This window comes from Ambystoma mexicanum, chromosome 2q (genome assembly GCF_040938575.1).
Source record: "Ambystoma mexicanum isolate Mex_15411 chromosome 2q, UKY_AmexF1_1, whole genome shotgun sequence".
NCBI classification, from domain to species: Eukaryota; Metazoa; Chordata; class Amphibia; order Caudata; family Ambystomatidae; genus Ambystoma; species Ambystoma mexicanum.
Window position 1 is genome coordinate 1,170,285,788 of NC_090924.1, and position 16,123 is coordinate 1,170,301,910.

At 42.0% G+C, this 16,123-nt stretch overlaps 1 protein-coding gene across 1 annotated transcript in view; it reads left to right on the forward strand.

Annotated features, from left to right (window-relative positions):
* LOC138570024 (serum paraoxonase/arylesterase 2-like) overlaps positions 1–16,123 on the forward strand; it is a 771,286-nt gene that overhangs the window by 558,526 nt on the left and 196,637 nt on the right. The window contains exon 7 of the mRNA XM_069648557.1: positions 10,521–10,602. Coding sequence (XP_069504658.1) covers positions 10,521–10,602 — 82 coding nt within the window. The remainder of the gene's footprint in view (positions 1–10,520; positions 10,603–16,123) is intronic.

Below are 16,123 nucleotides of genomic sequence, written 5' to 3' on the forward strand. Positions count from 1 at the left end.
GATGAACACTCTTCTATTTACTTTAAAGATCATGCTATGCAACATTTTGATTAAGTCATATGTGCAGTCTCGAGGTTGGATGTAAACTATGATATATGATATGGTATTTATAACGTGTCTATACACAGGTGTTTCAAGGCGCTACGAGGCAAGGGAGGGGAAACAGAGGGAAGACAGAAAACGATCCTACTAGGCCAGGTGACATTGAGATTGCGCAAGGGGAGGGGGTAAGGGGAAAAATGTGGGGGGAAAGGTGAGGGGGCAGTACATAGGATAACAGTGAAATAAATAAAGACAATAAATAAAAGTGCGGCCAGCTGGTGGCAAGTGCAAGGGTAAGTGCAGACATCAGGGGTCAAGTGCTAGTAGGGGCTGTAGGGATAAAGAAACAGCCCCGAGTGCAAGGATTGCCAGGGGGGCAGTGCAACTGGCGGGGAGGGGACCTGGGCCCAAGATCAGAGGGTAGCCAGGTAACCAGTGCAGTTTCAGATTCAGCCAGGAGATCAGCAGGGGAGAGGAGGAGAGAAAGCAGAAGCAAAAAGGAAGGTCTTGAGGTGCTTCCGGAACAGTGATGGTTCTCCTGAAGTTTCAGAGAGGCAGGGAGGCTGTTCCAAAGGGAGGCCCCAGCATAAGAAAGAGATCTATACGTTGGTAGGCTATACGTGTTCATTGGTCTGGTTCTGAATGATTGGTCAACTCCCTTGTTCAACTCACTGTTCCATTGGAATGCAAAGTCAGCAACTCTTAATTTTAAATATCCCAGTACCTGCTAAGTGCCTCGTTGCCTTGTATGCTGTCCGTCTACTACGCCTGGTCTTCTGTGCTGTCCGTCTACTTCGCCTGATCTTCTGCTTCAGTGGACCCACGCTGCTGTAAACAACATTATGGCCCTCATTACGACCCAGGCGTTGGACCATGGTGCTAATAGCACCCGGTAACTTACCGACTCCGCCATGGCGGAATGGGGAATTACCGCCCCATTCCGAGGTTGGTGGGGCGGTAATTCCCCATGCCGCCATGGCCCTTCCCCATTCCCATTTTAAAGTGCCACCCGCAAAGGGACCTCGTAATCAGGCGTTAAGGGTTTAACAGCGCCGCCACCTTTTACGGCACCGTTAACCCCTTAACGCCTGGGTTGTAATGAGGGCCTATATGTCCAAAAAGCCTGTAAACGCGGTTTAAATATAAGCTCCTCTCCTTTTTTGGCACCAAGAGTTACAATTGGGCCCACGCGCACCTAGCAAAGTACCTGCTAAGGGCCTGTTTTGCCTCTTCACTGCATTCATCGCAACGTCGAAACGAGACGGTAACTTGGCAGGTACCTTCAATCTTATTTCCGTGAGTAATTTTCATTCATAATGCACCATACGATGCCGACTTTAAAAACTGGTATGCCATCAGGTGCAATGCTGCCCGTGCAGGAATCAAAACAGCGAACGCAATCTTTGAATTCACGGAAACGTACTCTGAACCAAACTTGCTCGAACGGAAATCTTTCAAGCTTGCATTCAGAGAAGACGTAAACAGAGATATTCGCAAATTTTGTAAAGACTTTCGGCAAGTGAATGAACTTCCATTAAAGAAATCACTTGAACCAACAATTGAAGTAACATCCATAAAAGCACCCCCGAGAATTTCCACGCCAGTGCAAGTTCTGGTTAAGTGATTAAATCCGGTGACAGCTGAGAATGAGATCAAAACGTTCACGAAACCAGTAGCGCGAGCACTGACTTATGTGAATCGGCATTAGGTCTTTCCACTGCCGTGTCGCCGAGCAAGACTAAATTATTTGAAACCTTAGATGGAAAGTTGAATACACAGAGTAGTCAAACAGAAAACATACTATTATGGCAAGCTGATATAATCAAGCTATTGAATTATAAAGCAGAATTGAGGGGTGGTCAATCCAAGTCTCACTCTAAATGTATCTCGACCTTTACTCAAACAGTGCCCTGCGAAGTAATAGACAATTCAGTGTTTGCAGTCCCTTTGATTGTGAAAATTGTGCGTGACAAAAGTATACCTAATTTAGCAGTTACACCCACTGGAGATACTAACCCAGCTGTACCTGTGACTTCAAAAAATGCTGATGTGACCAAAAAGAAAACAGCAGTACATGCTCAAGTAAAGTTAACAAAAAATCAAAAAGACTCGAATAAAACGAATAATACCAAAACCAAACAGTTCTTTAAGGCAATTACCATGCTGAAAAAAAGTTCCATAAAAGCATCCAAGGCTGTAACAAAAAAGTATCAACAACAAGGGCTAGCCAAAGTCCTAAATGGTGTAAAAAAATTATGAGAAGACCATCATTTCATACGCCCCTTTAGATGATCTCGTTAGGGCGGTTTCTATGCAAGAATGTAACGATAAGTCCTTTGGAAGCTTGTCAGAGCTCGCAAACAGGGCACCCATACAGATGGAATCAACGAATGATCATAGAAAAGAGATTCGAAAGGCAGTAGATGCCTACATGGCAGGTTGGATGCCAACAACAATACTTGGTGGTGTAGCCAATATTGGAGTTGTTCCAACTGTTCTAACCAACTTATACTCTAGTCCTAATAAATTACAAATGTTCACCAAACAGCCTCACACTAATCGAGATCAGGTTAGTAATAATATGCAAGATGTAGGGGCAAAAACTGCATTAAACAGCATTTTGCCAGGAAGCTCTGGCGGGATTTGTTCAGCCTCTAACTTAGTTGGAGGCCTGCCCAATATTGCCATTACGGGGAATACTGCTTGTCCTACAAGCACAATAACTCAAATAAATAACATTCCATCATTAGTGGAAAGGTCTCCAGAAATAATGCAGACGATTCAAATAGAGTTAGCAAATATGAATAATTCAAAAGCTCCCAATAATGACATGCTCATTAATAAAGAGCGTAATCTAGGGAAGGTAGGCAAGAGTACTAAGCCATCTATAAAACGACCAGCCCTTTACTGTCTTTCATTGGCTTGCCGACCCCTTCCGTTCACACAGTACGACCTAAACCGTTGGTCTGTGTTAGCTATTTTTTCTCAGATATTCCACAACTCGAAGATGTTTTGACTTCAGAAATTTCCCTAGTTGAATTCATAAAAGATACAGATATCTCTTCAGTAAGAATCTCGATGAATTCACGAGTAATCCAAAATAAAATCTGGTTGGCAAAGAATTCTCTATTTTCCATGGGTTTTATAATCTCATCTGAGCAACATCAAGTAGTTGAATCTAACAGTACTAACACTACAACAGCAAATAAGGAATCCAATGCCCTGTTGATGCAGCAAAATACACCAACTATGAACCGAAACAAATGTAATTGCTGATGTGTTAGAGCTCATAATTAACTAAATTCAACTACAAATATGCTTGAAACTTCCTTGATAAATTGGAATACAAGAGGTTTCAAGCATTTGCTCAATAACAACAATAGTCATTTAGCAAACTTTGATATAGTCATATTACAGGAAACGTGGCTCACAATTCCTCCAATATGGGACAAGTATGATATCTTTTTGAATCCGGCGAATAAAGCCACACGTGGGCGTCCCACATCAGGCCTACTTACAGCCATCAAAATATATGGGCAATGCCAAATGCCTTTATGCAATTGCTAAAAATGACAATACAGACAACTGTATATGCCCTGATAAATTTGTACTGAAACCCGGCTGGAATATCACACACTCGCTTCTTCAAAGACCTAAATAAAGTAATGAACTTTATTACCCGCAATTCCTAAGTTTCTTATATAATAATTGTGTGTGATCTTAATCTGAATTGTATTACAAGAGCTGCTTTTAAGTCCAAAGGCAGATTACTCTATTGGAATAATTTTGTCAAAACACATAATTTGCACATGCTTAATGGAGCGTCAAGTCTGATATTCCGCCTCAACCAACATGGTGATGAGATTTTAATGCGACGATTGATTATATCTATGTAAATGATGTTCTGTTTCATTAAATCTCCGAGTTTTGTGTGTCGGAGTCGGATGTAAGTGATCATGATTTGCTGATAGCTAAATGGTCTACAAAAAAAAATAACTGAGTGAGCGAAAGTGCTATCTTCAATCTGGTCTTACTATAAACTGTGGTAAAAATAGACTATGATGGTCGGAAGAGTCACTGATACAATTTAACAAGTACTTAGCTTTTGATTTAGACAAAATAAAAGTGGGCTGCCTTAATCATCACACTATCTATAGTGACATGATGCAGCTATTTCAGAATGACTCATCCAAATCGGCAAGGAAAAAATGGAAATTACATGTCTACGATCATGACTTGAAAACGAGAAAATCTCTGTTTAGATCTCAAAAACGGGAAGCATTAAAATACCCTATGGTGATTAGAATCACAATATTAAGGCAAATTAAAACAAAATATAAAAATTGGTTACAAGCTCAAAGAGCAGCACTTTACCAGAAGGATGGCTCAAATATGTTGAGTATACTGCAATCTAAAAATATAGCCAAGACGCGCCTCATTTTGAATCAAACTACACAAGGCACTCAAATAGTAATTCAGGCGAATAGTGTCACAGAACAGCAGTGGATAAAACACTTTACAGAACTGTATGCCACCCCAGCAGAATGCCTGAGTCTTGAGTCATTAGATGTCTTAAAAAAATGTCATCTTCAATTTGACAAGATATTCTATATTTTATAAAAACAGCTAGTCACTCTAGAGCCTGTGGCCCTGATGGGCTATCAAACCAGACACTGAAACAACACCCTGATCTTTGGGCAACCATTCTTTTCAATATATTTACTATGATAAACTGTACTCAAACCTTACCTCCGACCTGGAAATAATCAATAATCGTACCCGTTTATAAAAAGGGTGATCAGCAACTGCCAGGCAGTTATAGGCCGATTGCGCTGTTAGATGCTCCTGGTAAAATATTCTCTTGGATTATGTTAAGACAACTACGAGACCCATTTCAAGCAGGTTTTGTGGCAGATTTGGGGACAACACCACACATCATTACTCTCAATATGTTAAAGTCTAACTATGCCTCCCGGAATCAACCTTTATATCTAGCAATTGTTGATTTCCAGGTCACGTTTGATTCCATTGATCAGGTCCTACTTTATAAAAAATAGAGTATTTATAAGTGTCCATCTTCCCTTCTAGCACTGATCATGCTCCTCTACATGAACACCTCCATGCAAGTAAGACTGACCTCTGAGGAGCAGTTATCAACTAACATCATTACACAACGAGGACTTAAGCAGGGATGCATTTTGGCATCTACTCTTTTTAATATGTTCATATTGGATATGTGAGATGCGTTTGTACAAGTGATAAGTGATGCTCAAAATTGGGTAATCAGAGAGTAAGTTATTTGTTATATTCAGATGTCCTTGTTCTATTGTCTCAAACTTCAGTTGGTCTACAAAATGTACTGAATCAATTGAATGTGTATGTTCGAATGAAGAATCTTGTGATAAGCACAGATAAAACACTAATATTAGTATGTAGAAATAATGCTAGATCCAAAATGAGCTCATGTCAGTGGAAGCTGCAAAATACTGTCCTTGAAAGAGTCCCGCAGTACAAGTATCTGGGTGTTATTATAGCGGATACAATGTGGAATGATATGCATGAACAAGATCTAAAATGCAAATTGCAGTCTTTAATACCACAAGCAAAAGTGCTGTCTTATAAATATGAAAAATACTCCTATAAACATATTGTCATATTCTATCAGTAAAAGGTGACCCCAGTATTGATTTATGGTTCAGAAGCCACTCTTCCAAAAGATCACAAATGCTGGGATAAGCTGGAATCCTGGTTTTGGAAACAGGTACTACACTTACCGAATAGCACACAATTGGCAATAATATGATTTGAGATAAGTTTGCTGTCCTTATATTCCTAGGTCATATGGAAAATGTGTGTGATGCTTAGAAAATGTTTATTAGGACTATCGACATCAAACATATTGGGTGTAACAGCCCAGTATTTACTGTCAGCAAAGGACGCATTTTCGAAAGCGTGGTGCCAGTGTATATTAAACATGCATCAGTAACCTTAGAGACACTCCTACAGAATCCAGTCCGAGCTAAAATAAAACTGTACCAATACGATTGGATTACTACTCGAACTAGATGCACTGCCTATAAAGACTTTGATGCTCACTTATTTGGACATACAAAATATAGAACGATGGCCGATTATTTGAACAAATGTCCCTCGCCATATATACACAAACAATATCTGCGTTTTAGGCTGAACTTGTGGCACACCCAAGATGTGCTGGCTAGAAGAAAACAAATTCCCAAAGAACAGAACTAATGTCGATTCTGTAGGGATTTATCACAAAAGGAAACACTTCAACATTGTTTAGTGGTAGGTCGTAAGCTAAGTGATCAGCGTCAACAATACTTTGGAAGGTTGACTGCCTTTTATAGCCCAATGGACTCTTCTCAAGCTTGGCAATGGTTATTTGCCAGCACAAAATTTGCAGTTAGAGCCGCAATAGTACAATAGCTAGATTCAATTTTTCCGCAGTGAGGAGGATAACATTTTAAATAATAAAAACTGATAATTACCAATGCTGGGAAAGGGTTACATTTCATCCAGACAATGCAGGAAGTAATTGTCAGAAAGTAATCATTTTAAAGAACTGTTAAATGGACTCATTTTGTTATATTTTGTGTTTTATTCTATCTAATATGTTTATTTTTATTTTTCCTCAATTTATTTTGTTATATGTAGATTGTTATGTATATATTTCAAAGGTTTATTATTTGAACCAACAAAAAAAAATTATATATATCCCAGTGAAACTGTGTTTATGATGTGCAGGTTCTTTGTTTCCCAACCCAGTGCCATGACAATGGGTGCTCAACTTCTAGATGCTATGGTGGGTCTTCATAGCATAGCACATTTTTAGTGTGTAATGCGTTATAATGACAATATATAACAAAGTGTTAACCTTTACAGTTCTGTGTGTATGTCTGTGTAACATGCATACATGTATTGCATGTTTCCATTTTAGTCTCAAGGTGAAAAACTAGAATCACAACGTAACATCAGGGGTTTAAAAATATAACACATCCTATGATATTCTGATAAGAAGAAAGACCACACAAAATAAAATATAAATCACGGAAAGGGTGTCATTGGGAGTAGAGGATGGCAACCCTGTATTATAAGAAATAAATACCACTACTGTATGTAATAAAACAATATTGCAAGTCACCACAGAATGCTGCTACCTTATAAAAGCACTGTGTTCCTCAATGATGTTCGCAGCAATCATAGGCATGGTAGGGTTTTTAAAATATGTCAAGACTAAACACCAGCAATTTCTCAATCAAGCAGCCCAGGACTATCTATTACATTTAGAAAGCACACAAACAATTCTCATGACTACACATACATTCACTTCTCATGTCCACACAAACACGTCACACAACTACACACACCCCACATGACCACACATAGAAACACACACACTCACACATTCCATATGCCCTCTCATGCACTGACATGACCACACACAATCACAAACACAATCCACATGTTGTCAAATGCTCACAAATTCTGCCTTCCCTCATACATACACACACACACACACGTCATACATCATACACCTATATTATCATGCCACTCTCGTTCTGCACACAAGAATAGTCACAACACTTTGTGGCATTCAAATGCCTTGTGGGTAGACTAAGAAGCATGCATAGCATGCATGATGTGAGGAGTCAACAGTAAGAGTCGGACACAGAGACATTATTTTGGTTATTATAGACTTTTATTTTATTATCTGAAAGAGGTTGGATGAAGTCTTATCTTTCCCTGACTCTATGAGGGGTTTCCCTGCCTCACCAAACCTAACTAAGATATGTCAGAATGTCCAATGTAAAATAAGTACGCTGTCCTGTGTACAAACCCTAATCTGACCCTCACACACTAAATATTATGTGATAAGAGTAAAGTATTTTAACTGCTGCCTGCAGCTCTTCTCCTGAGGTCCAAAGTAAGATTTCAAAAATTGGAAAATTAAATTAATCAAAGTTCCATTCACCTCAGGGGAGGCTTTCTCCTCCACGTTCACAGTTCTGTTAAATGTTTATGGTTCACAATTAGTATTCACTCTTCACCTGACATACTCACCTGCCAGGACTTTGTACTTTTCTTATACAAGAAAAATCAAAGAACTTCAAAACTTTCAGGGATTTCTCCCTTCCCTGGATTATTATTATAATGATATTTTCTTTAAAGAGGTATGGGACTTCCCTTTATTTTACTGCATAAAAAATCTATCATTTCCTTCCACTCGGTTCCAAGTATACTGTCCTGCCAGGATCTTGTAATGCTTCTATTGACAATTCACTTCAATTTGGTTCCTGGAATACTCTCCTGCCAGAACCTTATAACACTTCAAGGCAATTCTCCTCCTGTTTGGTTCCCAGTATACTCTCCTGCCAGGACCTTATAACACTTCAACAAAATGCTCTTTCTCTTTGTTGTCAGGGACTTTCCCTTCCCATGAATGGTAGATTTAATGACTCTTTCTTGCACACTTCACAATTCGGTGTGGGTCTCCGACCCACTACTTTCCATGCACCACACACTTCTTTGTCAGGCTTTTCTAAATCACAATATGCACTTCTATTCACATTTTTATGTAGACTGGTTTTGGCTTTTACTCGTGTTGCAATCACATACTACAGTATCAGTTCCATACAGGTTTTGGACCATTACACACGGTCCCAGGGTTCCTGGCTCCCTGCTCGAGCTCCCCCAGCTTCTATTTGGTGTCCTTTCTGGTACATGGTAGACCGGACACAGCGCCCTGGCTTCCAAACCCTTTTGCACAGGCTCAACAGCTTTCCTTGGCGGCTTTGGAGTCCTTTGCATCCAACGTTCTTGTGTGCCTTCTGCTTTGGGCTCTGACCACTGATTCGTCTTCCCCCGGACTTCAGCTCCACATCAGCCTACTTCCAGCAGCCTTCACTGGTCACAGTGCTGCAGCGGAAAGCTTCTTCTCCTGGGGTTGTTCCGGGTGATGTACACAGGCTTGCTTACTTCTCCCGTTCCAACCACCATTGGGGATGGATTCTCCTTCTATTCATCTTGGTTTTCACTGCCGGTTTTCAATCTCCCGGCAGTGGTCACATATTCCCAACAACTTGTGTGCACACTATCCTTTTCAGTCTGAGTAATCTTCATTACTTAATCACTCCTCCTTGTCCCAGTCTTCTCAGAAGGATATGTAGAGGTGATTCTGTTAGGGTGTTTTCTACGTTACACTATGACATAGACAGATTAGATGGAGAAAAATTGATGTCATCCCGTAAAGAAGGGGAAGTGCACCATGCTTTTCCTGTGGAGTCTCCCCAATTTCCCAAAGGGTGTTCCCCCATGTGGTCCTCCTGTAGATACCCACCTCCAGGGTTGGTGCCAGGTCGCTTCTGCCATTCCCTGCCCACATGAGAAGATTGCCGCCTGGGAACCGGTGGCGACCCCCTGCAATTCGTCACAATGCATAAAGGTTTTACACATTCTTTTTACTCTATTCATCAATTTGTAGGGCAGATAGAGGGCAGGGAACGGAATTACCAGCCACCCGATTTGCTGAAAGGCCATCCCCGGGTGTGAATTGTCTATTTGGCCTTGGAAATGCTATGTGACTTGCAATACCCATTCTACATGTGCAGTTTGGTGTAGCTGTGCATCATATATTTAGCAATCCTTGATTCGATTTATTTGATGAAATAAACAAGCTAAAGATAAAGGGTCCTGTTTTCGAAGTCCCAGGAGCATTGGTGCTGAAGGCAGGTGTTACGCCTGTCTTGACACCGTTATTTACACTCTGGCATTTTTGTTGTTTTCAAAGGCGTGGGAGAAACACCTTCTGCCGTCTGACTGCAAAGAACACTTGGTTTTACACCAGCATAGAATTTTCATCTTGCGGTAAAGCTAACAGATTCCTGAGGAAACCAGCAAAAAACAGGTTTATTCCGTAGGAAGCCACTGTAAATGATCTCTACTATGCAAACATTGCAGGTGGCATTTACTCAATTTGCACATCATTTGATGTTAACATTATAAGAATTGCCCGGGAAAACACTGTAAATATTACAGGTTCCCTCTGTCAATGTAATCATTTTTTAGATGCAAAATAAAGCATTCTTGTCTACTGTGTTTTGCCAATGACTTTATCAAACTGAATGTATGTTTTTATGCTGATCTGGGTTTATCTAATGTGGACGCTAGTTTGCATCTATATGTGCAGGTTTACCGTCTTTCTAACTTGAAAATCTTTTAACAGGTCAGCATATTTATTCTTCTATTGTCTCTTGTGTTGTGTAGTTTTATGAAGTAAAATAAATCGTAATATCATGTTGTGTTGGCTGTGAACATGTCTTGTGTACTGTGTTTGGACTAAGGCAAGGAGGTCCATGCTCGATTATATCAAAGGCAGAAACAATGTATGTATTAATTGGTTTGCAAAATGTCCAATTTGCTTCAAATGCACAACACAGATGATATTTTCTGTCTTTCAGGTACGTGTTTGTAGTTGACCTTTTTGCCCACTCGATCTCTGTTTTTGAAAAACATGCCAACTGGTCCTTATCTCCGGTGAAGGTATGAATTAAATGTTGGTCCCTCTGTTATAAATATGTGTTGGTGTCAAAAGACCAGAATGTCCCTTTGTAAAATGATGAACACAGTTTATTTACATCTGTCAGGGTTCTTTTAAAACCACAAGCCTTCTGGACTGCTCTGCCCTGTTAATCCCTATGAAATGGTGAATATACAAGCTTCTTGGTATAAATTGGCTTCTCCTCTGGAGTTGGCTGAATAATCACATCAGTCCCAACCATGAGTAGGCCGCTCAGCAGGGCTGCACCCCACAAACTCCTCTCCCACCTCCAGGAGGCGGAAAGCTAGTTCCAGTGTTTCGAACCAGTTGCAAATATCGTCCCACGCCCACACTTCATAGGGTTGGACTAGGTCCTTGGACATGTTGCACCTAGGCTTTGCTTGGGAGCTATCACTGGAAACCCTTCACTTCCCACTGGAAGCTTTTCTGGCCTGCTCTGGACCTCAGTTTCCCTCTGCTTCTAAGCAGCTAGAGCAGCAGCTTTCCTCAGCTTTTCCTCAGCCAAGGCAGCCCTCCTTTTCTCTAGAAGGTACTTTTTATCAGCTAGGACCTCTCCAATGTTACTCACCCAGGACCTAATGAATGCTTGAGACCGGGCTAAAGTGCATGATCTAACAGATGCTTGTGACCTAAGGGACACTTGGGACATTTTAGATACCACATTACCAGCCTTCTGAGATGAATGTTGGGAAGCACTATTGTTGTCACTCCCCCCATCTGGCTCGATGCTCCCCAGAGCAACGGGCAGTCGGTTGAGGGTTCCAGCTTGGTGCTGGCCCCTTGGAATCTCACCTCCTGCCCTAGCTTCCTCAAAAGTTTGGGTGCTGTTGAGCAGTTCGGCCTTGCTAACCTTACTTCCAAGAAGGAGTTTCCTCACTTGACAGAGTTTGCGCAAGATGCTTGCTTTAATGGTCTGCACAATATTCATTTCGAGTTCCATGATAGGAAAAAGGTCTGCCAGTGTTTCTAATGTTAACTGCACATACCTTTATTTTGGAACACTAAGCTGTAGGCACAGTCTATGTCATGAACCACCACTGCCACCAGTGTGGAGAAATTACTTCTGCTCTACAGGAGCACAAGCGTGATTGGTGGCTAGACCATCTACTCCACCCCCACCATTCAACAAACCACCAATGATTGCAATCATAAAAGTAAAACAGACACCGCTAAAAGAAATGCCTCTTTTGCCTTTGCTGGAAACTTGGGCTAAGGGAAAACTATACTCAGAATGGGTGTGAATGTGATCCAAAATAAATTAATGCCCAACAATAATACTTTACTAAAAAAAAGAAATTAATAACTATTGAAAACACTATAAAAACCAACCCATATAAAAGAGCACAGAGAAATGCAGAACAAGGCTTAAGATGCACTCTGGATACATTGTTCAGGAAAGAGAAGACAAGAAAAGTTACAATGGCTCAATACGAATATGTCATTGAAGGAAAAGGTACAACAAGGGCTTACTTGTCGCTAGTGTCCTAAAATTGGACATGGGGGACAGGGCCTCTCAAAAGTACCTTCTTTTAATGTTCGGTTGTTCAACAGCATTGAACCAGGCTTTAAGCTGTAGTACTGTGTGGGTCAATCCATGTTCAGGAGAGGCGAGCTGTGCTGGGGCAAGCAGCGAGCTGCGGTCTAGATGGTGTGAAGCAGGTGCTGAGAGCGGTTCGGGTGGATTGCTTGTGTTGTCGGGTTTGGAGGTCGGTTTGAGGGTTGAGTCTGTTTGAGATGCTGGTAACCACTGTTTCAGGTGGCTGAGTGACAGGGTGCTTTATAGCCGTTTGAGTCATGATTAGTCAGTTCAATGTGGTGATCTTAGTGATCCTATGCAGAGTTCTAAGAGGCAGAGCTTCGAGCCAAACAGGTGAAATGCTCATCTTGGCAACTTCAAAGGCTTTCTATGTGAGGCAGCCTTTTCTTATGTACCCAGCTCTTTGTTTGCAGGCTCTCCTTTGTCTCCAGCTGGGGGTTCCCCGGCCTTGCAAGAGGGTGTTACCTTCCCTCCTACATAGTCAAGAGAGGCAGGCATCCTTCCCTATTTTCTCATTCACTGCAATACAGATAGGCAGGAACCTGAAATCCACACAGCTTCCCAGAGCTGGCCAATCTGACAGGACTGACACTGTTATGCTATGAATCAGATGTGGCTTTGATAATTGTGTGAACCTTCAGCCACCGTACCCCAACTCAGGTATGGCTTATGTTTATAGATTGAACTGCCACGAGGATGAGGATTCATCGTATTTATGTACATTTAGAGCAGAAGTGAATATTTTAAATGTAGCCTTTGCACTGCGTGTCTATTCTGTCACGGTAGCTGTTGTATTGGGCACATGTGACCGTTTAACCTGTTCTGTGCTTCTGGAGATCAGGCGCTGCAGATCAGGAGACTGATGCAGCAGGACACATGTGTCCTTATACCTTTGGTGAGCAGGCCACCCTTTCTGAGAATTCCCACTATCATTTTATTATTAATAATAATCAAAAAACCTGGTACTTTGACACCCCTGCCAGATGGCAATCCTTCACAGAAAGCGGGTAGTGTGAGATTCAGTGACCTGCTCTCACCTTGCCTGCTGCTGGAGGCTGGTTCAGCTTACAATGCTGGTGTATCTTAATGGAAGCCCAAGGTTGGCATGGTCAGCAGTGGATGGCAGATACAACGTAGGAATAGTGAGGTCACATGACCTACTATCACAACATTTGCTGCTGGAGACTAGACCAGTTCATGGTACTTGTGTCCCTGAGTAGAAGGCCAAGGTTGGAATGGCAGCAGTGGATGGCAAGCCAAAAGCAAGACGAGTGAGGTTATGTGACCTGTTCTCACTGTGTCACCTGACTCACCTCCTGGGAGCTCGATTGGCTAATGCCACTGGTGTTCCTTAATGGAAGCCAGAGGTAGGCGTTGTCAGCAGTGGATGGCAGGCAGAAGACATCAGTTGCTATGTCACTTGACCTGTTCTCACTGCATCTGCTGGTGTAGGCTGGATCAGCTAATGCCAGTATTATCCCTTAGTGGAAGTCCAAGGAGAGCGTGCCCGACCGTGTATGGCATGCACATTGTGGGAAGAGTTAGTTAACACAACCTAAACAAGGCTCTGTTAAAAACCAACCGGATGTGCTTCAGGGACAATCATAACAGGGAGCGCAAGGTAGCAATGCTGTGCACTCCCTTCCAGGCCAGTGGGAGCTGAAGGTCCACCAGGGTCACACAGACCCAATAACTATCGAGAATACCAGATGTCCCAGCGGCAAAGTTGGCAACACACAAAGTCTTAGTACAATTTACGTTCACTCCAACCGGTACAGTGCCAACACCCCTAAAACATAAGCATAACTGTGTAAATTATTGGATTTTAACAGGTTTCTCTTGTGACTTCAGCCACGTCAACTTTTTCACATAGACATTCCAAATCTCAGATCATTCCTCATTAGTTTTTGCCAGTGGCGTCGCTAGGGGAGGGACTGGGGGGGCAGTGCCCCCCCTCTGAAATCAAGTGCCCTCCCACTTCCCCCCCACCTCAGCTCTCAGATGCCAGCCAGCCTTTTGTAAGCAGCAAAGGGTGCTGTGTGTACAGTGTTAAAGAAAAAAATGCTCACGTTCCATTGTAACAATATTTTCCCTGAACCAAAACACAAGCAGTCCTCTCCAGCCCCTGTGATCCTTAGTTTCCCAATTTACAATTGCTTGCAAGGCCTCCAGGCTGTCAGGTGCTGGAGAGGACTGCAAGGCAAGCTATTTGTTTTATTGCAATAAGATGCTACATATCGAATATGAGCTTTTTGTTTTTTCGTTTTACTCAATTCTAATGTGAATTGAGTAAAACGAAAAAACAAAAAGCTCATATTCGATATGTAGCATCTTATTGCAATAAAACAAATCGGCGGCTGCAAGTCAGGCCAGGCCAGGCCCGATGCTTAACAATCTTCCCCTCCCCCGAGCAGATCCATGTAACTATTTTACCTAGCTCCAGCATGTGCATTGCTTTTGCAGCGCAGCACAGTTTCCAAAAGTTCCATTGGGACGTGCTAGCCTAGGGCAGCCAGTGTTTGGTGATTCTAGCATCCTGACTACAGCTTTGGACCGGTAACAGCAGCAGACCCAGGAGTTGTTCCCTCAGCACACCGGACAAACTGGACTGGTTAGACTGGTAATGGACTTGTGCACAGAGGAGAGCCTGTGGTCGGAGGGGGCTGTGATAAACGATTCATCTTGAGTTTGGCAGGTAAACCTGACAGTGTCACTAGTGCCTGTCAGTGTGAGTGCTTTTTCCCGGGTTTCCCCTCTCATGTTCTTTTGTTTTTTAGTTTCAAAGTGCCCTACATAGCCAGCTAATTAAGGCAACGTTTTGTGTATCATACATCAAAAGACTGAAACTCGCAACAGGTGAAATTCTGGCAGTGTGAGGGGAGGTCACAGCATAGCTTGAAGTGGGTGTTAATTAGATTGCATTGCAATACAGAGACACACAGCAGTAGTAAATGTAAAGATTAGAATGCCTTCAGGCTGCGGATCAATGAAGCTCCCACTAATAATTACTAGACAGTCACCACAGAGAAACCTGTCACATTGAGAGACACGTTATTTCAGAGAAAAGAAAATGTCAGCGCTCCGCTACAAATTCAAGACATATTTTTCTGGCAGCAGGGCAAGCTCTTAACGAAGGGGAGTGATGGGGGCAAGTGGTTCTTCCTGGCAGGTCATTTTACTTAACCATTTTACTTAACTAATTCCATGTCCCTCCCAATTTCTTTAAAGGGGGGCTAGTCTGTCTTTGCTTAAGCATGGTCACAAGATTTTAAGTGTTCCCAAAAGGCACCAAGTACATTGGCAACCTCACATTGCTACCGACATATTAAACACTTTTCAGTTTATGGCGTACATCCTAAGTGATCTGTGTGCAGTGTCAATGTTGTTGGAGAGAAAATAGTACCACTGGCTTTATAGTCTTGTACATCCATGAATTGTATGTAATACAGTGGTCTTGAGCTGTATCAGAGACCCACAATGAGTGTGCACTGTGCAGAATGACACGTGTAAAGTAGAAAGCTAAAAAGTTAGCCCAGCAGGTTGAGTAACTGTTCCTGAGATGTTATATGTTCAGTTCTGCCTGGAGATTCTTAGGCATTTGGTTCAGGGCAGGCCAGGTGTTAGGCAGAATCCTGTGCAGTTCCCTTGGGGACCACTGCGAGAAGATTATGACTACAGGAGTAAGTAGTAAACCCAATTTGTAGCAGTCTGTACCACCCAGATTTACCTGGTAGCTGTGGCGGAGCAGTCAGACTTCTCGCAAGAAGACTAGGGCAGTATATAGAGTATACACAATAGGGCTAAAAACACAGTAGAGCAAACAAACACTGACCAGAGCTTTGCATCAAAAGTATATAATTATTTATTTAAAACACACTTTAGGAAATACACTAGCACTCCAAATCAAAAGTAATTAAAACACAGTCAGGTAAAGTATACACACCTCCCTTGATAACTATTAGACA